Source organism: Arvicanthis niloticus, chromosome 7, assembly GCF_011762505.2.
Source record: "Arvicanthis niloticus isolate mArvNil1 chromosome 7, mArvNil1.pat.X, whole genome shotgun sequence".
Lineage (NCBI taxonomy): Eukaryota > Metazoa > Chordata > Mammalia > Rodentia > Muridae > Arvicanthis > Arvicanthis niloticus.
The window spans coordinates 25,898,595-25,926,508 of NC_047664.1; the positions used below are offsets into that span (position 1 = coordinate 25,898,595).

Genomic DNA, 27,914 nt, shown 5'->3' on the forward strand with positions numbered 1-27,914 from the left:
CACATTTGGCTTGCTGTAAAATTAGTTGATATCATTACCTGGACACTGAATAAAAGTAAAATATAAGATTTTTTTTCCAGTTTGATTGACTTTGAATCAGTATATTAATATATACTGCAATGTATGAAATTCTTACATTTTAAAGAGGCCGAATGGATAATACTTATCTACCATCATTTTATACAACTTTCAGGTACTTAACTTAGAAAGGAAATGCATTTGTATGTTAATAAAGTATAATTAAACCTTTATTTTCTTCATTAGAATGAAATAATAAATCAAATGAAAGAAAAAAAATGGCAAGGAAAGATTTAGCATAAAACAATATTTCTTAAAGGGGAATGTCAAGCATGTTATGAAAATATTCACATTGCTTATAAGTGCATGGCAGAGTCCAGTCCTTTACCATAAAAAGTAAATGTATTCCTTGCTTTCAAGCTACAGTTTACAGCCTTACATTTGGAGTGGACCATTCCTACATATATGGTTTCTGGTTTTATAATGAAAATAAAGTAATCTTTCTGGAAGACTATCTGGATGCATTCTTTCTTAAGCCACAACCCTTCTATACTGTAAGAAGGAATGTATTGATTGTTCTATCTTTCTTTGCCATAGAAAGATGTAATTAGAAAAGGTCTAAACAAAATACCATAAAGTCAAAAAAATAACGATGGAATATTTAAAATTATAATTATTGAGTGAAGATTAAACACCTATCTTCTTCAGTATGGGCTTTGCAGTCATTTGCATATTGTATTCAGCCAACAATCACATTTTAATTTTTAATTAGTAGACATTAAAATATAATTAGCAGCAAATAACAGAATGACAAAGCTACAAGGAACTTCTTGAAGAACAAAGGAAGCAACATTATTTAGTTAGAGTGTGAAGTGCTCTTCCAGGTTCTTGGGGAGTCAAAAATGTCTTCTTAGTTTTCCCACTTGGTCTCTTTCTTTCTCTGAGATAGAATATTGATAACATGAGGAAATCTGTCAAAAACCAGGTATGCATTCTTCAGACTCAAGATCCCCAAACCATAAGACACACATGTGTGAAAGAATACAGCAAATTCCAACATAGCATACACACAACAAAATTAATTCATTTATCAGAGACATACACAATTTTAAATATTTCCAGAAGGAAGCAGAGGACAACAGAGACAAACTATAGCTGTCAAACCAGTGGAACAGAGAAATATACTACAAAATTCACACGATACATGAGTTACAAATAAAAAATAATGCTTTAGGAAAAGAAGTCAGTGGCCTAATATATGCTCATGTATATATTTGTATATAGAATGAAGAAAGTCAGCTTGCATGAGCATCATAGCCTATCTACCTTGAAGTCATATCACACATACTATAAGCAATTTACAGAATTTGCCAGGTTTGCATACACAGAAACTGCAAAATGAATTAAAGTACATTGAAATATACCACACTCAATATGTATGAATATAAACCTCCCAGGATTGACAAGGATTGGCCATAGTTGGCACTTTCTACCATTGAACAAAAATGGCAGTCGAGGAAAAAGGAAACTCCAAGATAAATTCCATGGGGCAAAAAGGAAGTGAAAAACTTTGATTATTCCATATGTAAAATTAAGTTGTCTGTTGTTGGTTTGCCCTTTTTCAGCATTTTGCTTTTTGTTTTGTTCCCCAGCTGGGGTGCTATTTGAAGACAGTTTGTGTTTCTTAGGCTTGTTTGCTTCTTCCAGATTAGGTGTCCCTTGGTAGGAAATTGGTGGGATCCATGGGAATATTTAGTATACTGATGTCATTCAGGCCAACTCCCGAGCAGTCAGTGAAATGCAGGCTTTATTTGTTGAAATAAAAGAAAAAAATTGATCTTGTAATCAGAAAACGTCCTATCACTTCACATTAATTCTCTTGAAATAAAAGACCAGCAACTTCCCAAAGAAAATGTTATCAATAAAGCGTGTGATAGTGTCTTCACTTATGCTTCCGGAAGCTGATGCTCCTTGTGTAGATAACTAGAGTACAGGGGTGTAGAATGGTGCTTGGAGTTTAGGGTCAACTTTGCTGTCCGCTCCGTAGATTTTACAGGCGATTTGCTCTTTGCTTTAAGAAGAGAAAGTGATATTGGAAAAAAGTCAGCACTTTAGATCAAAGCAAAGCACCCTTCACAAAGCCACAAACAAGAAGCAGGACAGAAAGTCCATGGCTTGTAGCTATCCTCGCACCTGCGGAAGAAGTTATAAGATATTCGCTCATCTTGAAGATTTCCAATGCTCCTTATTAGGCTGTTTTAAACATATACATATATATATTTAATTAGCTCGCCAGCTTGGCTCTGGTGCTCATGAATGTCTTGGCATGCACTGCAAACAACAACACATACAAAACATTTCAGTCCCAAGAAGCTGATGGTGTCTGTTTTCAAACAATGCCATCCCGCGGCTGGGAACTCTGAGAACGAACGAATCCAAACACTTTTCCCTTAAGAAATTGTGTGAGTATCACTTTTTATGGCCATTTGGTTATTCCTACCCTTGTCCCTGAGAGCACACTCTCTAGTTCACTAGTGTGTTCGTGTGAAAGTGCAGGGGAAATCCAAAGTTTAAGAGCACTGCGCTGATCAGTGCTGAGGACTGTGGTGGAGTCTATAGCTTCTTGGTGACAGCTTTCAGAGTATGACCTTTCTCAAGCTTTATCCCTCAAGTCGAGGGTAGAGCTAGTGCTGTCAGTAAAAGCTCTGCAACTAGTTGTGTGTGATAAAGCGGGTCTTAAATTGTATCATTGCAATTCTTCCTTTATTACCCAGTCAATTTTTAGCTTAAATGACATATGATTGTTAGAATGACAAGGGACAAAAAACATGTTTTCTTCTTTGTTTGTTTAGTTGGAGAATGGTTATAAGGAATTGGAAAAGGGTGAGAATTCAAATTTTTTCAACATTTCAGTGAAAACCCATTTGTTCTTTAATTGTAATGACTGAAATTGATGCAGTCTAAGAGCTGTTGCTGAGTGAGCATGCTGGGCTTTGGAATGGCCCATTGAAAGACCCACATTTCTGAGTTTTTGTCAAGCTTCTCTGATGCTGACTCTGATTTGCTTGTCTAGATGGTGGCTTGTGTATAGGACCAAGTATCTCCTTCTATCACCCTAAGGACTGGAGGCTCTGCAAGTGTTCTGTGTCCAACTTGTGTGAAAAAGTTCAGAGACCCAAAAGTTATTATTCCCTATGTGGCTCTAAGTACAGAGATCATGCAAGAAAAAAAAAAAAAAACATGTATTCTAATTCACTAACTGCTTGCAACTGTGTATTCATGGTAGATTTTGAAGAAATATATTTGACAGAAAGGAGATGACAAATTACAAACAGTTCTCTAAATAGCTGATTGCAGTTGATTGGACACAAATATATATGCAACCAAGAGAAGTTTGAAAAATAATGGAAGTAGCACATCTTGAAAAAAGGATTCACTCCAGGAGGTATTTTTGTGAAACAGCAGTTCCCTTCCCAGGATGAGAGCTAGATGTTGGGTTCTAACTGAATTTGCTGTTTTCTGATGCTCCTTTTCTTAGCTCTACCATTTCTAGTAGATATTTGTCCCATTATCCCTCTAACACATTAATAAAAAACAGCTGCTTCATTTAGACTCAGCCTTTCCTGTCATATGGCTAGCATGTGCAAGTTAAAGCATAATTTACATGAATGTTTTAATGGGAAATAAATAAACCAGTCTTACATGGTTGAAAATATTTAAAAGCCACTGGAAATTTGAATTGCCTTTTGATCCACCACTGAAACACAGCACTTGCTTTTTTTTCCCGGGTTGGAATCTTTCATCCACTCTAGTTGTTTGAGTTTGCTAGCACATTCGATGAATTTATTTCTGCAGCACACTCCTAAAACTTTGTTCTACGTGGCAAATTCTACATCCTGTTTCATCACATCACAGAGTGCTTTTCACTTCTTTTTGTGCCTTGTGTGGAGATGGACTCCTCAATGAAATTCAAGGCTCTAAACTGCTGCAATCTGTGTTATATAATTGAACCAAGTTACCAAAAATCACTGTTTTCATTAAGATTCATACTGTTTTCAGAACACAATATTGTCAGCCAACATACTCTTGTTTATTACATATAAATATTAAAAGTATTGTTTTTTGTTTGTTTTATATTTTGTTTTGTCAAGAAAAAACCCAGCAACCCCTCAGGTACTTTTCTCATTTTCCCATACAGAAACATTTCACTTTGTGGGACAGTAAGTCAAGCTGTAGTCAGTTCTGCACCAACTTCTATTGTTGTTCACTTCTGAGATTTCAAATGAGACACTTATTTATTATATGTCTTCTAAAATTACCCTAACTATGCATGCATTATAAATGTTTTCTTTTTGGCTTTTTTCACAGTATTAAGCCAGATCTGCTTTAGAATACATTGGCTTGCCTTCTTTCATTTTGTGTTCTTTCCTCTATTCCCAGGCCAACCATGTAACCTATTACTTGTCTTAAATAATTATACATTTAAGTAATCATTGCCCTCAGATGACTGCTATACATTGTATCTTTTTTTTTTTCTCCAGAGGATGGGACATTGTTTCCTCTGAACCTTGCCATTATTTTGATTCTGCTTCTCTCATCTCCTCACATAGTTAACATGGTTTGAAATTAATTTTATTTATATGTTACCTCATTGACTACACCAGTGATCCATTAAAAATAATGAACTGAATTTGTTTAAGCAGTTGTTAAGCATGTTGTTTATCTATCTATCTATCTATCTATCTATCTATCTATCTATCTATCTGGCCTTTAAACTTTACTTTTGTCTCTAATATAAAAAACTCTGTGAAGAGGAGAGGTGTTATTATGTAATTGTTGGAAGAAAATGTGCAGGTAGTATGTCTGAGCTGAGAGAGGCCAGCTCTGACAAGGAACTTTTTTCCAGGTTCAAAAGTTATGCCACTTGGCTTGTAGCTAGCCAATAATGACACCTTCCCCACCCTCCACAGTCTTTAATTATGTTTCTATGGCATGTTCGGGTGTTATCCCCATGTCTGTGCAAGCTGGTGTAGGTATTTTCTCTATTGTAAGTAGGAAAGAGGTGTCTAAGACATTTCAAAAGTCTGTGAAATGCAGAAGCCTAGCTCTCATTTCTTTGAGGCCTCATGGCTTTTGCATTGTCTCTAAAGATGTAAACAATCTTGCAATCCTCTTGAGTGTGAGAAATGAGTCTTACCAAGAAGCCATGAAGAGAAGTTTTAGCAATTCCTTTATCATCATCATTCTCATCATCACATAATACAATAGAAGTTTACTTGTTTATTTTTAGATAAATTAAAAAATAACTCAAGCTCAACAGTCAAGACTTGGCAACTTCCTCAACTGAGCCAGAAATGGTATGTATTACACAGCCTTCTGATATTATCTGTTGCAACAGCTATGCTCTGTCCCAGGTCATCAACAGAGAGGCTCATACTCCATCTTCCCCTTATTTCTTGAGTCTGTGCCAGCAGCTAAATTGTTTCTTTCCTCTTACTCCTTGCCTGTCTCCTCTGCTAGATGGAATAATTTAGCTCCCCGCCCCACACAATACTTTTCATTTAGCATTCATTTGGACTGCACAAGCTATGCTTGTGATCTGCAAAGTAGGAAAGATGTACGGGGGATCTAGTATATATCAATACAGTAAACATTTATAGACAGAGTCTTATTCCTTAGATGCTTAATGGACAGATTAGGAATACAATCCTCAGGGACAGAAAGTCACTCAGTCAGAGATACAAAGAAAATAGAATAGGACAAAAGCATAGACAAAAAGCCTGAATAGATAGAGCCAACTAAAAGCCCCAACAAGCTCCTGACTGAGCTCAGGGGCAGTGACAGTGCTTCACGGGCTTCATCTTTGTTAGGGCATCATTTGAAGAGCATGCCCGGAAGAGAAAACTATTTCACATACGTTTTATTTTTTGCTGTGACTTGGTACATGCTGGATTTGGAAACATCCCCATGTCCAAGTGAACTTTAGCTAGAGATGTATCATGTTTCAGATAGCACGTGCCACAGTGTTTTGAACTTTTCAAAACATAAACTTTTAGAGTTTAAAGTTTCCCCAAAGGCTCTTTAGTGTTTGAGTGAGATGCGGGTTCATCATTATTTGGACATAACATGGCTAAGAATTTCTTTTTTCTTTTTTTTTTTTTTTTAAGTTTTTACCCAAGACAAAAAAAAAAAAAAAAGATAGGTTAAGTGCTGTCTATGTCTTTATTAGTTAGCCATGGTGATGAAAGAGATAACAAAGCTTGTGGCTGGGAATAGCTATCACCAGGAGCAGTGAAACCTAGTGAGAATGACCAAGTGAGAAGTGAAAAGAAGTACTTTAAACTCTAACTCATGCAAAGCTTATTTAAATATCCACCTTCTTTTGACTCAGAATATTTTTATGCATTACTTTTCTATGCACATATGACTTTTACTTGGCGTAGGAACACGAAGCATCTCTATTGAAAGTGTCTATTAGACATTCCAGGTGTGCTGCCCGAGAACTTTCTCCTCTTCTCCCTGACCACCTAATATCATAAACAAGAACAAGAAAAAAAAGGAGAAAGATATTTTCTGCCTGTGTGGCTCCACTAGTCAGATTGTCAAATATTAATTTTACAAGAATACATATCAGAGATACTCATCGTATGACCAGAATTCCTCCAAGATAAATGTAGCAATAGTCTGATATTTTGTTGTCTGAGAAGTCTTTGTCTCTATGTTCTTATAGCCCCAGAGAAGGCAAGTCCCTCTGACATACTTTTCTTTACTACAGATGTCAGTTTTAAGAAGTGAAACTGACTGTGGTAAAAAATAAATAAATAAATAAATTGAGCTAACTTTTGAAGACAATTTTATTCCAGCTAGCTTGTAATAAATCACTACTGAGGGGAAAGATCAAATAACAGTATGATTTTATCCTAGAATATTTTTAAGAATGATAGCCTTTTATTAAAAATCCTAAGGGTCCAGTGACAATTTCTTTGAGAAATTTAGCTTTTATGATGAAGTGAGCATCATTTTGACTTAATACTTAAATTACTGACTTTGCTGTGTCCTGGCATGTTAGCCACTTAAGATTCTTTTCTTGCTTTTCTTTGGTTGGCAAATCACAGCCTCTTTTAATTAGAGAGCTTTCTACTGTGGATCAAAGAGAAAGTTTAATCGTCCCTCCATTCCATGTCTAAATGACAAGATGAATCAGTGCATCAGAGAGACCTTGGCTCAATATACAATGTGGAAAGTGATTGAGGAATATGCCCAGTGTCGACCTCTGGCCTACATACATACATACATACATACATACATACACACATATATGTATATGCATAGGCATAGGCATATGATTTATATGTATGTGTGTTCATGTGCATATGACATACACATGCACACACATACATACACACACATGGCAGAAAATGGATACATACACGAACATTATAAAAGATGTACTATGATCTTAGCTGAAAGGAAGCAACATTTCTATTACAGATTCAGTCTTCCTTAGAATATAGATACCTAAACTTTGTAGTGCCTGATTTTAGCAAAGAGAAAGTCTGGAAATTCTGTAGTGATCAGGGTATTATCCAAGTGCCTTGTCATTTAGACACAAGTTTTTTCTGTCTTTAATTCTAATGTGTTGGGATTAAAAGAGGCCTTCACGTTCTGCCTGACACTTACATGGATACTAAGGATTCAAATAATGGTCTTTATGCATGGGAAGCACTGCTCTCCACTCAGCCATTTCCCCAGTCCTGAACTCAGCTCCTTACACTTGCATGGAAGTATTCACTTACTGAGCCACTTCCAGCCTGCCATTATAGGGCATCTTAACTAAAGATGTGTTCATAATGATATCTCTATCCAAGTAAACCTGGTCTTTTTGATCTTGTACATGACATAATGAATTATGACAGGACAAGCTAATATTTCGTGGGCACTTTGACCTCTGGAAGTGATCTGTGAACTAGCCATAGACCTTTTTTTAAAAGGAGGGTTTATGCAATTTGTTCAGATTTATTTATCTGGTAGCATCATCGAGTTCCAAATCCAGGTTATGTTAACTTTAGAACTCAGATGTTACCAGTTAATGCACTCCCATTCTTTCATCTAGTAATTCTTCATACCCTTCAAATTTAAACTTTGTCAAGTCTGACAGCTAAAAATAGAAGGGAATATGAGTGGCTTTTACAAAACAGAAGCAAGAAGAATAAGAGTTGGTAGATAAATAGAAGGTTCCAAATAAAAGGACATTTGAATATCACACTTTAATAACAATTCTAATGCCTAAGTAAGAACTACATATAATTGATCCTAAATATCTTGGAATATGAGTAAATGCTGCTAGTGTGCTTAAACTAGGTATTCATAGATTTTCTACATGTATGCATTTATTATTAGTTAACAAATCTTCAAGTAAAGTGAAATTAGCTATCAATTCAGACTCTGAATAATCAAATTTTACACATGTGATTTTCCTACACTGATAATATTAAATAGCTCTATATTTAACTGTGGAGTTATGTAATTGGGGAATGAAGAAGACACTGGGAGGACAATGGCACTGGAGTGTGATGACAGGAGCTCTGCACATGCTCTACCTACCTAAGAGCAGCATGAAGACAGACTGAGTTAGGAAGCCAATACAAAGTGTACCACAGCTAGAACTGTTGAATGTAGCAGTCACAGAAATGTGTTGTAATGATACCTGCACTGATGAAGTACAAGTCAGCACAGATATTTAGGTATTACTTACTAACTGGTAAAATAAAAAACTTCTCATTCATTTCTTGTGTTTGTATAGACCTCAGTCCTCGAGGCCATCATGGCAAATTCCTTAGTTACAAAGGGAAATATGTCATGTTCTTAAAAAAAAAAAAAAAGACAATGGAGGAATTCAGGATGAAGGGATGAAAGGAAGAAGAGCAGCAGCTGTCAAGACACAACTTCAAGTTTCACGATGATTCTTAAATTGAAATGGTGTCACCATGATTTGAAAAATGATAATTTCACACAACTTAAAATTTAGCCTTTGCTGTTTAGCACATTTGTGTTTGTGAGGTGGCAGCTATTGGAGCACTGAATGCCACCCAGATAAAGAAACCACTGTTGTGACCTTAACAATACAGTTGTTCAACATAAAGCAAAGGGGTAAGATTCTGTGCATGCTTTTATTAGCTTAGTGCTATAGTTTTTACCCTTTTTACTAATCTAGCGGTTTCAAATGCTTCTGAATTAAGATGTTTTAAAAGGTATTCATATAACAGAGATTATCTTCTTAGCTATCATCATTAAATAGAGATTCTAATGTGAATACTTTTTAAAAATGTCTCCTTTTCAAAGCATGCAAATCAAAGGATCAACAAAACCGAGTACCAGAGCATGTTCCTCTAACCTTCTAGATACAACTTGTCAGTAAGTATCACTTGAAATACCAGTGTGGTTTTTATCATTAAGCCTGTAATGAAGAGTGGTCCACTTGCTATTTTCCAATATTCTCTGGCCATTATTATATAAGTGGCCTGAAGCTATTTTCTTAAATATTAGCCAATTTATATAAAAATGTATGGATCTTTTTTTAACAATGATGTATCCTGATGGTTTTCACTCAGATAAATTAAAACATAAATCTTCAAATCCTAAACATTCTTCTTACCCTAATTATATTAGTTAAACGTTGTGAAGGACCACAATATCTTTAAAAGCACCAAGATGTAATTCATAGCCCTAAATTTTCTGTAATATTTTAGATGGTTTGAAATAGAGTTTTCAAATTCTGTAGTTATTTTTACTATATTTAATAGTTGTAATTCTATTGATTGCTCCTTTAATGCAGCATCTTTCCACATTAATTAAGGCTAAAAATGGCAAAGTCGCCTTCAAACCACATGAACTTGTTTGATCAGAAATGTTATAAATGAAATATTTTACAATTGGCTACAAAAGATGCTTTTGCATATTTGTTCATAAGATATCTAAAGGATAAAAGAAATGAACTGATGTTACCATAGATTCTGTCACAGCTTTACGTATACCTTTACATAGCAAACTTTTAGAGTATCTGACTAAATTATTTAATGTTCACTAAAATGTTTATGTCTTTGAAGATAAAATTGTCTCATTTAATTTCACCTTCTGTCTTTACCTTCCCAATAATTCCATAATTGTCTGCTTAATGAAACCAGGACTTGGAAATTCTGGTTTCACATTATGTTTGGGTCAAATGCAGAGACTGTGAAATAGTCAAATTAAATACTAATGCCCCTTGTTTATAAATCGTCTGTGTATGAATTCATTTGACATTTCCAGTGTTGACACTTCACCCATCTTCTTAATATTTCTTTGAATTGTGAGGTTGAACCACTTCATTGAGAGGGCAAAATACTGCATATTTTATTTATGGCTATTATGTGTGCGTGACTTACAAATTCATCAGGCTCAAATCTTTCTGCTTAGAAACAATAATTTGATAGACAAATTTTCTACTCAGGGTCCAGAAAGTATGGTGTCGCATATATGCATGTAGATATATTTCTAACTTTATATCCTACATGAAATTTTCAGTATAATACTTTCATAACAGTTCCTCATTATAAACATGTGAACATATATAATATGCATCTATTTTAATTTTGTCATGAGCTCGATGTCAGATAGCTTCTCTTTTTTTACTTCTCTTATGGCACTGTCATGAGATGCCTACTTTTATTTTTTCACCACACACAGTTTAATCATTACATTGGTTTTTTTTAGTTATAGCAAAGTAGCAAGTTATTATACTGACAGTATAAATACAAACATCAAATATTAACATCTTGACTTTTTAATGTATATTTTTATGTATCATTTTATTAATTTTCTAGAGACATAGTGATGTTTTATAAAATGCAGTTTGATACAGAGAGAGGGGGTGCCTTAGTGGACCTATGCTGAGACTCTCCTCTCTCCCCCTAGGCACCAGCCACAAGACGGGTCTTGTATGAAATGAAGTTTATTTTGGGATGGGGTAAGGGGGTTGAGAATGGAGTAAAGACAGAGAGAGAGAAAGAGAGAGAGAGAGAGAGAGAGAGAGAGAGAGAGAGAGAGAGAGAGAGAGAGAGAGAGAACACGTGGAAAGAGAAGGGAGAAGGAGGGCGAGAGAGGCCAGAGGGGGGAAGTTGGGGAGGGAGACCAAGCAATCCTTTTATAGCAAGTCAGACTCCTACCTGGCAGTTCCTAGGTAACTGTTGGGTGGAGCCTAGAAGAAATGCTAACACATAGATCAAATTGATTTAAAGTTTTGCATATGATATGGTGTCATTTAAGGGTTTTGTACCCTGGAGTTTGTATATATATATCAAACACACAAACATATGTGTATACATACATACATACATACATACATATATATGTATATATAGACATATACATGTATATATATTACATTGAATCTTTCTATTGTCATTAAATTTTCTATAAAATATAGTTTAGAAGCTTCATAATATTTAATATATACTTTAATATATTCATCAGTTGACTTCTGTGGTTTTAGTCACTATGCATTTGATAAAAAAACCTGTCATGGGGGTTGAAGACTTAAAGTCTCATAGCCAATCCCGGCTATTTACTTTGAGAGAAAAGATTTGAGAGGATGGTTTTCAGCTGACATTCATTCTAAAGCCAAGAAAAAAGCCAGGTTAAGAACTAAGTCTCTTAGTTAGGAGAGATGACAGAGGTTCTGGTTAGTCAACAAAATGATGGACTGGGTATTAGGTCTATCTTGTACCTTACTAACACAAATTGGTACAGTTATGTTCTAATTGTATTTTGAGAGAAAAGTTTTATTTTAACAGGAAGGGTGGTATGTAGGAGGAGCTAAGGTGGGAGAAGTAAGGAGAGGAAGAGGAGAAGGAGAGGAGGAGCTAGGAGATGAGAGATAGATAGATGGATAGATAGATAGATAGATAGATAGATAGATAGAGGAGGGGAGAACATGGAGGCAGATGTTCGTGTGTCTCCACCAGTCAAAGACAGTTGATATATCTAGGTTGGGTATTGGGTTACACTTCTAATTGTATGGGCATCTTGTTATTGAGCATTACCAAACTTACAAAGCCCTTGATTAACATTTAGAAAAATGTATAAAAGCAAAAAGGAGGAGTGGGGATGGGATAGAGGTTTTCTAGGGAGGAAAAATGGGGAAAGGGAATGGCATCTGAAATGTAAATGAAATATCCAATAAAAAATAAAGAAAAAAAAAAAAAGAAAACCTGTCATGGGTATGAATGGTTAGCAGTTGACATCTGATTTACTACTGATCTAGAACTTACTTCTCACAAGTACAATTTCAGAGGACACAAATCTAAAGCCCCACATTTGACCTTCCCTGTCAAGTCAAATTGTACTTGGGAAGAGTTGTTCTTTCCCAGTGCAGAGTGCTAGGACACTGAATTCATTGGGACTTTAATCTCACGATTGTAGGCAGCAGTTGCCACAATCATGTCTGTCAAATTTTAGAAAATTACTTAGGATTTTAACTTCGTTAAACATATGGATAACTGCAGAGTCTGCCAATTGCAGTGCTGGGTCTAGTCATCTAAATGCACAGAGTGTTTATTTATTCAGCTTTAAATTATCTCAGTAAGTTGCTCCATTCACATGTATGTGACATGTTATTTATTATCTTTGCAAAACTGACATTTTTACATTTTTTTCCTTTTGAGTACAATTGAGGATTCTCCATTATGTTCTGAGTTTTTCCTTTCTGGGTATTGTACTTAGGTACAGGGTTGAACTGAGTTTGTACATTAGTTTAGTTCTTATCCATAGCACATTATTCCCCTGCTGAGTAGCTTACATAATCACAGTACATTTTACTATTGGCATGCTTACCTCATTTCCTAAGAGTTATACAAAAATATAACCTTCTGCATTGTTTCAAGTTTCCACTAAATTTTATTAAACATTTAAATTACTTACAGTAAAATGTCATTTTCACCTGCTAACTATTTCAGAGCCTCAGAGTTTTTATTTGACCTTTATATTTTTTTATTTTATTTTCATTTGGAAATAGATCCTAAAATTGTGGCAAAATGGGTTGGTTTTTTTTTTTTTTTTTTTTTTTTTGCCTCTTTTAATTTCTCCTCTATTTTTGTTTCTAACTTACATCATTTCACATGATTTCAGAATTTCCCAATCTTTGTTCCCTCTACTTGCATTTGTGTTAGTTTGATTTCCTCTTTTTAAATTTAATTTAATTTAATTATTTTTATTCTTTAATCTTTTTTTACAGTCTAGTTTTTAACCCTGTCCTGGTCAGCCTCTGATTGTTCCATATCCCATACCTCCCCCAACTTCTTGTCTCCAAGAGAATGTCCCCACCCCCCACTCCACAGCACTAGACATCCCCACTCCCTAGGTTTCAAGTCTCTTGAGGGTTAAAAGATGCACATTAGATACAAGCTTTTGGGAAGCCTAAAGAAGAGGGTAGGGAGTACTGACCTCACCTACATGCTAGGTTTGCTTGTTAGATGTTTACAATCCACAATTTTATTCAAAGCTGAGAAATGACCTGGGGCATGAGCCTTGTCATATCAGTTTTTATGACAAAAGCATTTCTGAAGTTCAGAGTGATTCTCAGGGAGGCTCACCCACTATCAAAGGGCTGTAGACAGTGAGAGTCAAGGAATCAGTCTGCATCCACCTGGGATTGCAAACTAGACTTTCATCATCTTTCACTATTGGCCTTACCATTTTTATTTTCCTATGTAACCTTTTCTTGACTGTTAAACTTTTGAAAATATATTCATTTCTGTATATTTCAGCTGTATTTCTAATTATTTAAAATTTAAAAAGACATTTTTGAAGGCTTGAATCTAATTTAGATGACAGAAGGTCTATATACGTACAGCTTTCAAAGCCTTGCTGCTCATTCAGATCCATTTCTTAAAATTCTCTGAAATTGTATTGCACTTTACATTAAGGATCTAATTACAACCTTTAGCAAAATAGCTGCTGGCCAATATGATATGTTCTAGATGGAAACCTACCACTTGTTAATGGTGCTGTGACAGAAGGGGGAAAAAGCTTTGAAACGACAAGTGACACACTAAGAAGACTTTAACTTATCACATCTCCATGCCTCCGAAGGGAAATATCTGCCTCATACAACAGGTAGACCCAGCCATTTATAGTCTTCCTCTTAATCTATAGTTTTCTATTTCTCCATCTAAGTTGTCTAAGGTCAACTGTTCTCCAAAAATTGTATTTGCCTTATGTGTCTGGAGAGGTAGCTCAGTGGTTAAAAGCATCAGGGTTTGATTTCCAGCATCCACACAGCAGCTCAAAAACATCTGAAATTCCAGTTCTAGGGAATCCAATGCCCCTGTATAGCCTCTTCAGGTATTGCATCCATGTGTTACATAGAAATATATGTAGTCAAAATACCCATATACATAAAATAAAAATAAATAAAAAATGCTAAAAAAAATTTGTCTTGATTCTTTCTAAAGAGACCACATTGCCTTAGCTTTCTAAATAGTTCTCTAAGTTTGTGATTGTCTTTGCTAATTTTTTCCTATGCCTTATTTATAGTTTAAATTGTGTTATCAGCATGTACACAAAATCAGGGTTCCTGTAGGGTTCCTGTTATCTTAAATTTCATGGGTCCTAAAATGCATCCCTTACAGATTAGGATGAACAAGGGTAGTCTCATCATTTTGTGCTGGTAATGGCATGCAAGTGTGTGCAATGAGAGCTGTGCTTATGTTGCAACTGGTTACCATTTACTATTAAGATGTTATGGAGTGACAAGTCTTTAATACATAATTCTCAGAAGTCTGAGGATTGTGCTTTAGTTCCCTGTCAGAGAAGGGAGAAGTAGAACCACAGAGCTATACATGTTTGATCATGGCTCCATGTTCCTTACTGTTGTACTTTATTACTCTGCTGTCACCAGAGGCAGGACAAGGAGTTCATCCCGCTGCCCTTCTCAGCTGAGACATGCACTAGCTATAGATTATCTTCCTCTCCATGCCAGCAATATTTCTTGGAGAAGGAATTCTGCCTTTTATTTCTCTTTCAAGATGTGTGCTCTTTTGACCCATAGGGTAGAGCATGTTTTGTAGCTTCCTCACCCTTTGTCAGCTATCCAGTAAGATGTTCATAGTATAGCAGCAGCTCTTAAAATTCCAAGGCCTATCACAAGACACACCAGTGGAGACCCAGTCTACAGAACTGACAGATTCTGCTTTGTGGAGCAGGTGGCTTAAAAATCACCAGTGGACCTTCACTGTGAACTGAGAAACCTATTCAGGAAGACGATTGCGAGCTTCCGTTAGTACAATTGGCTAATGGTTTCTGGAAAAGTTAATGAGTCTGGATTCCTAATCTCCATAATTCCTATTCTAGCAGCTCTGGCAGATGCTTTGGCCTGTGGTATACAAGTCATTGCCTCTCATCTTGTTTTTCTCCTTATTCACTGACTATCCATTTACACAGCTGCCTTTTAGTTGATGGAATGACAATGACCAAATTAACTTATCCTAAATATCAACATTAACATCTGAGTTGTGTGATGGCTCCGTACTTCAGTGTGGAACAGCACTTACTTATATATCACATCACTCTTTACGAAATGCCCTCAACTCCTCGGCCCATTTTTTTCAATTACTCTGAAATTCTGATTTAAGGACTTTTGTACCTAGCCACTCTTGGAGAGCTGCCATGTTTATCAGCAGCCGAGGAGCTCCAGTGAGCCCTGGGCTTCTGGCAGCTTTCGCAGCAGCTGACTCTCAGCTCTTAAGGATAATATCATGGTAGAAAAACAAAAATCATGTTTCAGAGTTCAGGGAACCAGCGTTCCCACTGAGTGACTAGAGGCTCCACATATAGCAACAAGACTAAAGGCATCCTCAACCATTGCCAGCTTTCTGCACTTCCAGCTGTTCATCCCTGGAGTGAAGAAAAAAGCTTTGCAAGTCCTTCTCAACATTAGAAAAATACAGTAGGCATAGAAAGTCTCCATGAGTATTTTGAGGTGCTGGCCCCCTCGCGAATAGACTTCTGATTCTTTTCTTGTTCCAAATGACTTTTGAAAACCAGTCATTCTCATAGTTTACAAACACACAGATGTCTCTCTCTCTCTCTCTCTCTCTCTCTCTCTCTCTCTCTCTCTCTCTCTCTTCTAAATAGAATGTTAGCATAGAAACATGACGCATGCTCTCCCATGGGATCTTGCACAGAGAGAGTGCAGGATTCACTTCAAGAATTGGTGTTAGTAGTTTACATCATTTAGGGGATTGTGGCATAAATATTCACTTCTTCTAGGTGTGTAGAGCCCTCTTAATTTCTTGCAATATCTACTGTCTGTTACAAAGGAATCGTTAGTGTGGCACCAGTTTTAGTTGGCCTGAACAGGAGGTTTGGAGAGTTAAAAGAGGTATTTCTCACAACACAAAGTACAACACTGGCTTCAAAGCAGGTATGACCAAACTGATGAAGAAAATCTGGCTGAAGAAATAATGGATTTTATTTCCTGATCAGGGAGCAGGAGAGAGCAGTATAAAGGGTTAACATGAATAGGAATTCACAAGCACAGAAAGACCGCACAGGAAAAAATATTTGTAGGGTTATAGAAGCAAAACAGTACATGAAAACACTCAAGAAATACTAAGCAGGAAAAATAAGGGCCAGGATTATGAATAAAGAAAAAGAGTTTATAAAATTGATGGTGGGCTCTTTGTTTCTTCTTTCTTACTTTTCTGTTTTCTTTTTTTTTTCTTTCTTTCTTTTTTGGTAGGAATGATGGCTTTTAGGAAATAACACATGGGCAGTTGTGATATATTCCTGACGTTGAAATTGAAACACAAAGGATGTTTAAAGATTTAGGATAAGGAAAGTAAAGAGTGATTATGTTCAGAATTAAACTGTTTGTAGAATATAAAAAATGCAGTTTTTTGCGTGGAAGAACATTACGGAACAAAATGACTAACTGAGTTGGCAACTGAAAGAGGGAAAGATAAGACATTTCAGAGTTTCCACAGGATCTGTCTTCATGATGATACTATTGGATATTCAGAAACAGGACAGCGAGCATTTTGTTGTTGTTGTTTTTAGTGAGAAAGCTCCGATAAAAACATATAACTCTAAACATCTGAGTTTAGTGGTCTACTTCAGGTATTATCTACTGCTGTGGAAGTACTGCTTATTCAGTACTTGAAAAATGGAAATTCATTATTCTCTCTTACTGCTCTGAATGTTGTCTGGACCAAGCTAGGCAAAGCTTGTAGGAGATGAAATTGGGGCTGGGGTTAGATGCTTGCTGGGAATGATGGGTGTTCAAAATGGCTTCCTCATGGTCATTGGACTCCAAGATGTAAGGATACCTTTGAGTTCTTGTAAAGCTTAGAATTGGAATTTCCTAACTTTCTCAACCTTTATTAGTCATATGGTCCCAGGCCACCTAAAACTCAAGAAGGAAAACAGACTACTTCTTAGTAGGGGAGTACCAACAAATGTGCTCCTGTCTTATGTTTGCCAGAAGGTTTTGAGTACCCACATTCGGAGATGTTTAAAAGGACAATTCTGAATCTTAGTCTGGATCTTCTGAAGGAAATTAGGAGAAATGTGAATGGAATCATTTTCTAAGGAAATTAGCAGTCAAATACTGGACAGGGTCAAGAAGCTATGAATGAGAGAAGAATATCATCATAGAAGAAACTGATGTCAAGGAGAAAATAAAACAGAAAGGCAAAGAACAGGGAACCAGCCTTCACATGCAACAGGTCAAAATCTCAGAAGTGGACGATAAGGAAACCAGTGTTGCCTAGATGTTGGAAAGGATAGGTTATACGAGAATGTGCAGTAGACATCTGGGACTTTACAGACACATCAGCAGTGCTATTAAGAAGTAAGCAGTACCCTATGGCACGAGGAGGAAGATAGGGCATGATACTGCCCTTCTGGGAGCAACTGGTTTCAGCTGGGTGAACACTCACAGAGAGCTAGCTCTGCTCAGTGAGAACAGAGGGACGAGGGATGGCTTCCTTGGGGTGTTATTTCTCTACTTGTCAGGTGGGTTGAAATGATCAGTGAACGAGAAGGAAAAAGAAGAAAGGAGACAAGCAGACTTGCTCAGTGTAAAACAATTTTTGCCTTTGAAGGACTGCAGATGAGGAATGAAGGAGACAGGAAGCAGAAGCAAATACAGGTTAGCTTGATCCTTCAGGGCTATGGGAGAGGTAGGAGGGAGATAGAAGAGGTCTCCAAATTTCTGGAAAGTTAGTTACACGATTTCACCATGACATTTCACATTGTGGTCTCCCACTTTACTCTCAGAGAATCCTTCCTTCACTGTCTCTGCTGGAAAGAAGTAAACTGCACTCCTGTTACTGAGCTCCTTCTCCTGAGGAGCCTTTATTGCATCAGAGAGGGAGGAAGACATTCTTCCTCCTCAGAACATCATTAGAAGATTCCTTTAACTTCTATTTCCATGCCCTGATTGTCTCGTGAATTGAATCTGATGGGATTTTTTTCTCTTCAAGTTTTGTGTTCTATAAAAATAAAACATAACAGAACAAAATATGATTGGAGACCTAGGTTTGACATGAACAAATTCTGTCCCTGGTACACAGAACTGGAGAGGGCTTTATAGAACTGAAGATAAAAAAAAATCATAAGAAAGTTTTGTCTATCTGTTTGCATTATATTTTCTTTATTGTTTCAGTTTTAGTTCTGGTTATAAAATAAAAATAAAATTTAAATAATTCTAAAAGTTAAGAATTTATAGCTGTTTGTCATTTATGAAAGGATTTATAAAGAGAAAAAATAATTGAAAGAAAGAAAGGACAGAATATAGTCACTAGTTTTTTGGAAAAAAAAAAAAAAGGACTAGTTACACTATTATCCTTGGTGGAATATGGAAGGTCACAGGCTCTATGGTAGGCTATAAGATACCTTTTCCCTCTTCCTTTTCATGTTATTTTTCTTTAGAGTTAAATTAATTTTAAACACAATTTGAAGATTTTTATCTAAAGTTATTTTTAGCTAATGTTTCCTTCATAAAGAAACAGGAATTACTTGACAGGAAAATTGTATGAATTTAGAGTTAAGCATGTGAGTCTAAATAGTCAAGCCAAAGGGTGTAATAAAAATAAAGAGCCAAATAAACCAGTTTATTGGGGCACAGGTTAATATGATAATGCTATCAAAAAGTAATTCTCAACCTGTGGGTAGTGACCCCTCCAGTAGTCAAACTACAGTTGCACAGAGGTCAAAAATGATATCGTCTGCATAATAGTTATTTACATTACAGTTCATGAGATTAGCAAAATTTAGTTATGAAGTAGCACCAAAATAATTTATGGCTGGGTGTCATCACAACAGGACGGTCTGTATTAAAGGACTGCAGCGTTAGGAAGGCTGAGCACCACTGCCAGATGATGTAAGTCTCCCTGTAGCAGTTGATAAACTATAAAGAGCTAGCATGGACGCTAGCATGGACCTTCTTCACTCACAGAAAGATTTTCATTTTTATGTCTTCACCATAAAAACTGCACACTACATGGAATCTATGGATTTTTGTTTTGTTTTGTTTTCAAATGAGAAACTAAACAAATCCTGTAGAGGGAGGAAGTGTGCCTTTCATTTTTGCATTCCTGGGTTTGTCATGCCTTCCAGACACGGAAGGTAAATGAGTAAATAAATAGGAACTGCAATAAGTTGTACTTGACTCTATTGTGAAAGTTGCAGAGAAAAATTAATAACGAGGACAGGAATGTCACATGTATAATGCAATGTATATAATATGTAAATATCCATCCCAGTTAAGACAATCTTACAGGCATGAAACATGACAACACACCAGAGTGGCAGGAAAGCCTTGGCTTCCGAACGAGACATTTAGAGGCTGTGGATAAAACTGCATGGGAGATTTTCCCATATCCACTGGTAGAAGAATGAAAATTGAATGTTTTGAGAAATTTTAGGTTTGTCTTTGCTGCAGCCAGGAAGGGAGTGGCACAAAGCTTTTACTGGATAGAGGTTTCCAGGAGAGAACACTCTTCTCTCCTTTAACCTTTAGGAAAAACAGTTTTATGTTAAGGACAGGGATGAAGGGGTTATACAAAATGAGCAGTAATTTTACTTGAAAATTGTTTAAAGATATTGAGTTCATAATTTAGTTCCCATTACAGCTCCAAAAGAGAGATAGCAAAATAAAGTAGATATTTTTAGAGTACATTATTTTATATTATAAAGTGGATAGGATATTTTAGAAAGAGAACACTTCATTCTTTTTAGTCTCTCACATGGACTAATTGCTCCATTTGACTTTATCACACAGATTTATGGTATCTAGCTTGGAATATTCTATATATGCTAATAACTTCTTTTTAGGGTTTAGAGTTCTCACTAATTTTATTTTAAATTGACTGCCAAGGACTGCTGTAATTCTACAGGTAGAGTTTAGCCTCTTGAGGTTATAAGATAAAAGAAGATTAAAAGATCACAACTTAATCATTGGAAAATAATAGTTAAAAATTGAATTGAGATATAGACATTGATGTACCATCACAATGAAACCATTATTAGCTTTACAGGCTTTGTTGTTGAATTCAGGAAACAAAAGAGATCACAAGAAAAAAATAAACAAAGCCAGAAAAACTGGTTTTCAGAGAGGCTCAGCCATCATTCAGCAGATGGCTATGTTAATGTGATTAAAACATAACCGGACTCTCATCAGCACCTAAAGCAATGAATGTGCCCAGGACCCCATCTGAGCTCCCGGGTGGATCTACATCACATCTATTCAAGCAAAAACCATAAAGAGGAGATGCATGTTGGCATACATAATTTTATTAGTTTTTATTGATTGATTGATTTTTCCTATGATGCTGGAGATTGAATCCAGGGCTTTTCACAAATTAATAAACTGAGCTATACCCCCAGCCCCAGACCTGGCACATATATTTCTGAGACATATTAACAAGCTAGGATTTAGAGATAAGCATTGGCTATTGCTAATGACCTTCAGGTAGGCCTGGACCTGTGTTGTTGTAGCTCCCTCTAGCTGGTATCAGTCACTGAACTTTTATAAGGCTTGGTCGCATAAACCCCACTTTGGAAATCTGAACCTTTTAGTGGCTATTATTATCTTTGAACTTCACTTTCTGAAAAAATTGCAAGTGGGAAAAAAGTGCAATAAATCGTCACAACAAGTGATTCTACGTACATCAGGTATGTGCGTAAGCAGGGTGCTCCCCTTATCCTATGGTAGGCAAAGCGTTTGAGAAAATAGGACAGCCAGGGGTCTCGTACAAGCCTGCTCAATCCAGTCTGCCTTTATCCCACAGCAAGGTTAGTAGAGTGAGTTTCCAATGGTGGAACAATTGCATAAGTTAATGCCATTCAGAATTACTTTAACTTGCACAGCTGACTCGAGAGATGTGTGACTAAGCTTCCAGATTGGCATCCGAGGCACATTTGTAGGAGCTGCTTTATCTCTGCACTGCTTCCTTGGCCCCCCTCCTCACTTCCTGCCATTATCACCATCAATTTCATCTCAGGCAGCTGAAGTTTCTCCTTCAAAATCAAAAGCCCTTGGAGAATAGCTCTGCTTAAAGCCAGAGGTCACTAAATATATGGATGATTATGGTGAGCCTTTTTCATTTCCAATTTGATTAAGTGAAAGCCTCTTAATTTGGGTCATTATTGATACATAAATCTGTAGAGAAAATGAACATGCATTTATAATGTAGCCAGCATTACGTGATTTATTGTTCTTCCAGTGTGTAAATACAGAAAGAAGGGGGAGGATAGAAGAGTCCAGCTCTCAGATCCCTGGATATGAAACAGTGCCAGGGATTAATGGAGTAAACTCATCCTGAACGGCCAGCCTCCTGCTCTCAATGGCTCATGTCTCCTTACTTCAATCGAACTCAGCCTCCTATTTGAAAAGCCATCTAATACTAATCTCTCTATGCTACCGAACTGAGCTTTTGGTGGCAGGTTTGTGAGTGATAAAATGAAAGGCTCAAAATGCGTTCTCATACCTGATTGTGGACTTTGCTTGGGGATTTTGGCTACCGCTTGAGGGCTGGAGGTGGAGTGCATTCGCTGGTTGGCAGAGCTGTGCATGCTGCTGGGAACCACTGATGATGCGTTCTTTCGAGGCTTCGTGTCTTGAAGCCACATAGGTGAGGCTTCAAAGGCTTGCATCCTCCGAGCATGGCTGTTGGCATTGACTTTCAGGTAGGCCTGGGCCTTGTGTTCCTGAAGCTCCCCGTAGTTAGCGTCAGTCACCCTGCACTCATATAGGCCTTCATCCTTTTTTCTCACTTTGGAAATCTGAAGCTTGTGGGAGATATCATTGCCTTGGACTTTCACTGTCTGAAAAATTGCAGGTGAAAAACAAAGCTTCACATCAAAGGGTTTTATTCCTACACTTCATTTTAAGTTGGCAAATGTTGGGAAACTTAAGGGACTAACTTCCTAGCACAAACCTGAAGGTCATGTTCATTCTGTTCTATGAGCAATCTCATCCACAGACTTGAGAGGCCATAAGCTCAATTTTAGCAGTGGCTCTAGTCTCATTTCCCAGACTATCATAACATGGGATTGGTCTCTGCACGGTTGGCTCGTCTGAATGAAACATTGACTAAGGAGTTCATCTTTGCATAGATTTTTCTTCTGTACGGCTATTTGACAACTCCCTCAAATATGGGGCAAGAGGTGGGGGATAATAACAGTTTAAAAAGAGGTAATAACAGTTTAAAAGAGGGTGCACTTTACTGAAGACACTACTAATAGACTTAGAAATATTTTTCTTCTCAATTGCCTACTAACAGAGAGTAGCAGGGCTTAGGATATTCAATAAAGCATGTGAAGTAAAGGCTCAGTCATTATATAAACTTGCGATACTGTTAATTGAACATTGATTTGATTTTCAAAACTGAAGTCAACCCCATTCACTCCAATAATTTTAACCCAGATTAATAATAAGATCATATGTCTAATGTATAATATTGAATATATACTATATATTTCATATATATATCAGAGGAGTTAAATTTTATATATATTTTATGTCAACCCATGATTGACAGACTCAAATATTACATATGTCAGGTTTAAGGATTTGATTGTTTTTTTATAAACACAGAAATGAAGGATGATGAAGAAAGATATTCTAGCCATGGCTATTGTAGTTATTACAAATAATCCATATCTTCATATTATCACCAGGCTAGTATGGGCTAGCAGCAGATGTATACTTATATTTGCTTTGGTTTAATATTTTTATGACTTGTTTGAAAACTATATTTAGAAAAACTTTACATTAATTATGAATGATATCCAAATTGAGTTACACTGTTTCATTACATTTCAAAGTCCTAGTGGATGGTTTCATTTTTGTTTTCTTGAGATTTTTATTTTATATTAAGAGTAGGTACTCCTATTAGTTTGAATTATTAAAATTATCAATGTTGAAATGTTGTAGACCTTCACTGTTACCTTTAGGCGAACGTGAAAAAGATTAAGATAAAAACAGTGCAATAATCCTATTAGCTAACAAAATAATACTCTAGCCAATTTGTAATTATTTACATAGTTAAAACGTGCAATTTTACTCTAAATTCGGCTCACTTTTTAGGGATTTAATAAGGTAAAATAAGAGAGAACTGCCTCTCAGTCTGAATTTGTAAAATTACCTCTTCAAGTTCAGTGAATTAACCGGTTTTAAATCTAAAATCTGTTTTCTACTAAGGTCCATCTTAGGCCTGCTTGGCAGTTTACTAAAGAATGTGCCCCCTGTCGCTGGTCCCTGTGACACTCACACTAATCTTGGTCCCGTCGTTGTCCGGGTCTCTGTCGGGTAAGAGCTCCACCTGTAGGACAAGGGTGCAAATGCTCAACCTCGGCCGAGTTCTTCAGTCCCAGGCGCCACGATACCGCAGCGCAGCAACAGCTAGAAAAGATCCCTGCCTTCCATTCTTGAAATGCTTCAGACAAAGCAATTTAAGAGACGGAAGAACGACCCAGGTCCCAACCGCACTCAGTCCCGAGGCCAGGCTAGCGGCTGGACTGCTTCCCTCGTCCCTCCCTGGAACAATCCCCGAATTTCTCTGTTCCCGAGCCAGATACCAAGCAGTCTCCGGGGTCTCCACGTCTTCCCTAGGCATCACTGCGACCTCAGCTCTCCCCAAGAATCCCTAAGGCCTCCGTGGTCCCCTCTGCCCTAGTGACACCCTAAAGAGTTCCTGTCGTCCCCAAGCATTCCCGTGGTCGTCGCGGTTCCCGTGCTCTTCAAGCCTAACCGAGGTCCCCGCGGTGGTTTCCTCTCTCCTAGAGACACTCCGGAGAGTCCCTGTGATCCCCGCAGCCCTGCAGGCTTTCCTCCCTTTGGCTGGCCCGGTGCTAGCATCGCAGCGCTGCCAGGTCTTGTCCCTCGCAGTTCAGTCTGCGTGGCCTGCGGGTTCCGAGAACCCAGGAGGGGACAGGAGTGTGGGTAGAAGTTTTCCAGATGAATTTCTGTGTCTCTGCCCTCGCTGCTGACCAGTCCCCAGCTCTTTTCTACAGACTTTCTCCTCTTCGAGGTCTCAGCTCTGAGTCCCTTCAGTTTCCTGGGCCTCCCGGTTCCCGTTCTTACCACGACTCTTCTAGCTGGTTTTTAGATTTTTCTTCCTCCTCTTCTTCCATTCTCCCTCCTCCTTTACTCATCTCCTGCTCTACTTTTCTCTCCAGTCCAGGGCCTCTCCCTGATTTTCTGATGCTTACCCCCATCTCTTCCTCCCCTCCTCTTTCTCCTCCCCCACCCTCCCTCCGCCTTCCTTCCGTCCCCCTGCCCGCCTCTCTCTTTCTAGAGAGAGAGAGAGAGAGAGAGAGAGAGAGAGAGAGAGAGAGAGAGAGACGAGAGAGAGAGTCTAGAAGAGAACAGAGAGAAGAGGAGGAACACCACCCTTGATAATGGAAAAATCAGAATGCTGGTGGAGGATGGGAGAGTGTCCTGAGCTGTATCAGAGACACATTGCGGGTTTGGACAGCTCCGTAATACTGGTTACTAAGAGCTGGTTAATTCCAGTCTAAATAGGGAAAGTCTCCTTCTGCTCCTGCGACTTCCTAGGTGTTTTTTTTCTTACTGTGACTAGGACAAATTCAGCCTTGCTCACTCTCACAGAGCAAGTAAGGTTCCCTTGGACACATGGGCAGTACTTGGGCCCTGGATGCTGATTAGAACTGCACAGAACTCAGAAAGTGACATGCAGGCCTCTGTGGGCTTTGAGCTATGGCTACCTGCGAGCCTGCAGCCTCGGTCCCTTGCTCCAGGTCCTCTGGTCCCCGAAGGAACCACCACTGAATCTCCAGGTACACCGAAGCAGAGCCGCTTTGGAAAGCACAGGACATCTCCACATTTTGCCCTTCGGTCGCAGTCACGTTTCGCGGAAACTCGGTAAATTTTGCTGCAAGACAGAAATGCATCGTTTTGGTGTATCTACACCGGCTTTGCCAGTATCTCTTTCCTGGAGAACTCGACACAAGTTTTTGTTTATTTGGCCTTCCTTTTTCATGGGCCTTGAAAGAAGAAAATAAAAATAGCAATAACAAGCCCTTATGACATCCCTGTGGGGCTCCCCATCCCCATTGCTCTGCCTCTGCATATCTTGTTCTTGGTATCCTGCCTAAATCACTTTGTTGTTGATCAAGTCCAGATAATGGAAAGGTTAATGAGCTTGCCAATAGCTCTCTCTGCTAGCCAAGCTGCCCAGAGTTAGATCCAAATATCTTTTGTCAGATTGCAGCATTCCCTAAAACTTACTGAGAGACCCAGGGAGGTGCAATTTAGACCATCTGTCAAGTTGATCTATGAGGAAGCCTCTAGATTCTTAACTTTCTCAACAATCTATGACTAACTGGGATGTTTCCTGTTAGAGGTAGGTCATAAGTATATGTCAAAATGCCCATTCTTAATCTCTCAAAAACAGTGGTTAGCAATTTTGTTCTGGAGTAGTGAAACAAGTTGCACACTATCTAAGAGGCATATGTTTCATCTCCACAAGTTAACCTTCACGTTTGTTCCCTTCAAGCCATTGTAAATTGCAATATGTCAGGGGACATAAAAATCATACATCCCTGTTTAGTTCAGATCAGAGATTATTTGAAAGATACCACAGAGGCTCCGTCTAGCCCCTTTGCAACTAACCTTCACACTGCCAGCTTGTAAGATTAATAGATCCATGTAAAAGTCACAAAAAATAAAGTACCTTCCTCCCTTGAGGGATTCTTTGAACATGGGATGATTTTTTTTTCTTGTTCTCAGCTTATCTAAGGGACATTTTGCAAAGACCTGATGGCTGTCTAGAAGGAGCCTTTTATTTGTGGCTGAGAGAAGGGGACCACCACAGGCACACATATGAAAGAAAGAAGGACGGTTGAAAGGCTGGCAGGAATGATTACGGCCACTTTCTCCAAAGAGAAAAGATCTTAAAGATAGTGAATCTGGATATCTCTTTACTATTTTATGAAATGCCAAATTGAGCAATAATTAAGGGAACATTTCATGTTTCAAGGAAATGGACACTATTCAGAAGGCAGACTGTCTGAAAGGGCTTTTCTGCTTATATTGGCTAGTGGACTAGGGTATTTCTGTTTGCAGAAGTGATGCAGTCTTCAGGAGGCAAAAACTGTGATTTGATCATAGCGCTGAAGCAACCACTGCAGCCTGCAAAGTCCTGAACAACTGGGCCCAGCAGGCTGCCGCTGCTTATGATGCAATTCATAGCTCCTTGTGGGTCCTCTGGTAAACACATGGGGAAGAAGTCACAGAGACAAGAGAAGGGGACTAAAGCTTTCTGCCTCCAGGGAGAAGGGCAAGCCCCTTCCAAACATCAGCTCTGTATTCTGTATTCCTGAGTGCCTGCCTTGTTCATGCACAGTGAACACACACACACACACACACACACACACACACACACACACACACACCTGTGTATGTGCTCACTGAGGAACTCACCCATTGCCAGGCTGGCCTCTATTAGATTTTCTCGGAAACCTGGCTTGCTTGCAATTAATAAACTTTGGGGGAGAAAGCCCAAATGAACACTATTCATACTACCTAAACCCACTATCGGCTTGATTTGAGCCACTCTCCAGCTGTCTTTCCATTCTTCGAGTTGGTTCAGCAAACACACGCATCACCACAAACACATTACAAGCAACCGACTTACCTTGAGAAGAAAGCCCTTGTTGAACATACAACACGGAAAAGAACATAAATCCAACAGACGCCAGAAAGATCCCCATCATGCCAAGGGAGTGGGGCACATCCGTGTAGCCCAGAGCCCCAAAACCTAAAAAGACAGGCAGGCAAGCGTGTCCGTGGGCTGCTCTCAGAGCCCGGGGCGCGATACTGCATGCATGCTGGCGCTCACAGGGAAGAGTGGCTTGGGCACAGGGGATTGCGATTGGCGAGGGTTAGACTGAGCTGGCTGCGATCCGGAGGCTTCAGGCGCAGACCCCGGCTGCCACGCCGTGAAGTGTCTCTGCCGGCGGCTGGCTGCTTCCGCTACCTGGCAGCTCGTCCCACGTCAGTCGCTCGGCTTGCGTGCTCGCCGCCCTCCCCACGCCCAGCGAGCCCGCGGCGAGTGGAGCGGGCGCGGGGCGGTGCGGACTGGGCTCGCGCGGAACCCAACTTTGCCTCTAATGGCTGCGATGATGCCTTTAACTCTCTGAGCGCCGGGACTGCGCACCTGCCGGCCCGGGTTGGGGTGCGGGGCCCAGCTAGATCGTTGCTCTCCAGTCGGCCTTTACCCTCCATTAGTCAGCTCGGGCTTAGCTGGGTCAGATGGCTTTGTACAAAGAGAGCAGGACAGATTTAGGGTCTTGGCGTTTGGTCTCGGGTAGGAGTTAGGAATTTCAGGAAG

The 27,914-nt window shown here is 38.5% G+C and overlaps 1 protein-coding gene across 3 annotated transcripts; it reads right to left on the bottom strand.

Annotated features, from left to right (window-relative positions):
* Window positions 1-786: 786 nt before the first annotated feature.
* On the bottom strand, window positions 787-27,709 carry Vstm2a (V-set and transmembrane domain containing 2A). 3 transcript variants are annotated; one of them, XM_034509304.2, is made up of 5 exons: window positions 27,219-27,709; window positions 25,288-25,454; window positions 23,832-23,882; window positions 22,047-22,383; window positions 787-2,211 (listed from the first exon to the last, which is right to left on the bottom strand). In XM_034509304.2, exons 1-5 carry the CDS (start codon window positions 27,295-27,297, stop codon window positions 2,135-2,137), a joined length of 711 nt encoding a protein of 236 aa, XP_034365195.1. In that variant the 5' UTR covers window positions 27,298-27,709; the 3' UTR covers window positions 787-2,134. The 3 variants fall into 3 exon arrangements, with proteins under 3 accessions (XP_034365195.1, XP_034365194.1, XP_034365196.1); XM_034509303.2 differs by having other exon boundaries at window positions 787-2,089; window positions 27,219-27,699; XM_034509305.2 differs by lacking the exon at window positions 787-2,211 and adding an exon at window positions 2,219-2,349 and having other exon boundaries at window positions 27,219-27,698.
* Window positions 27,710-27,914: the final 205 nt, after the last annotated feature.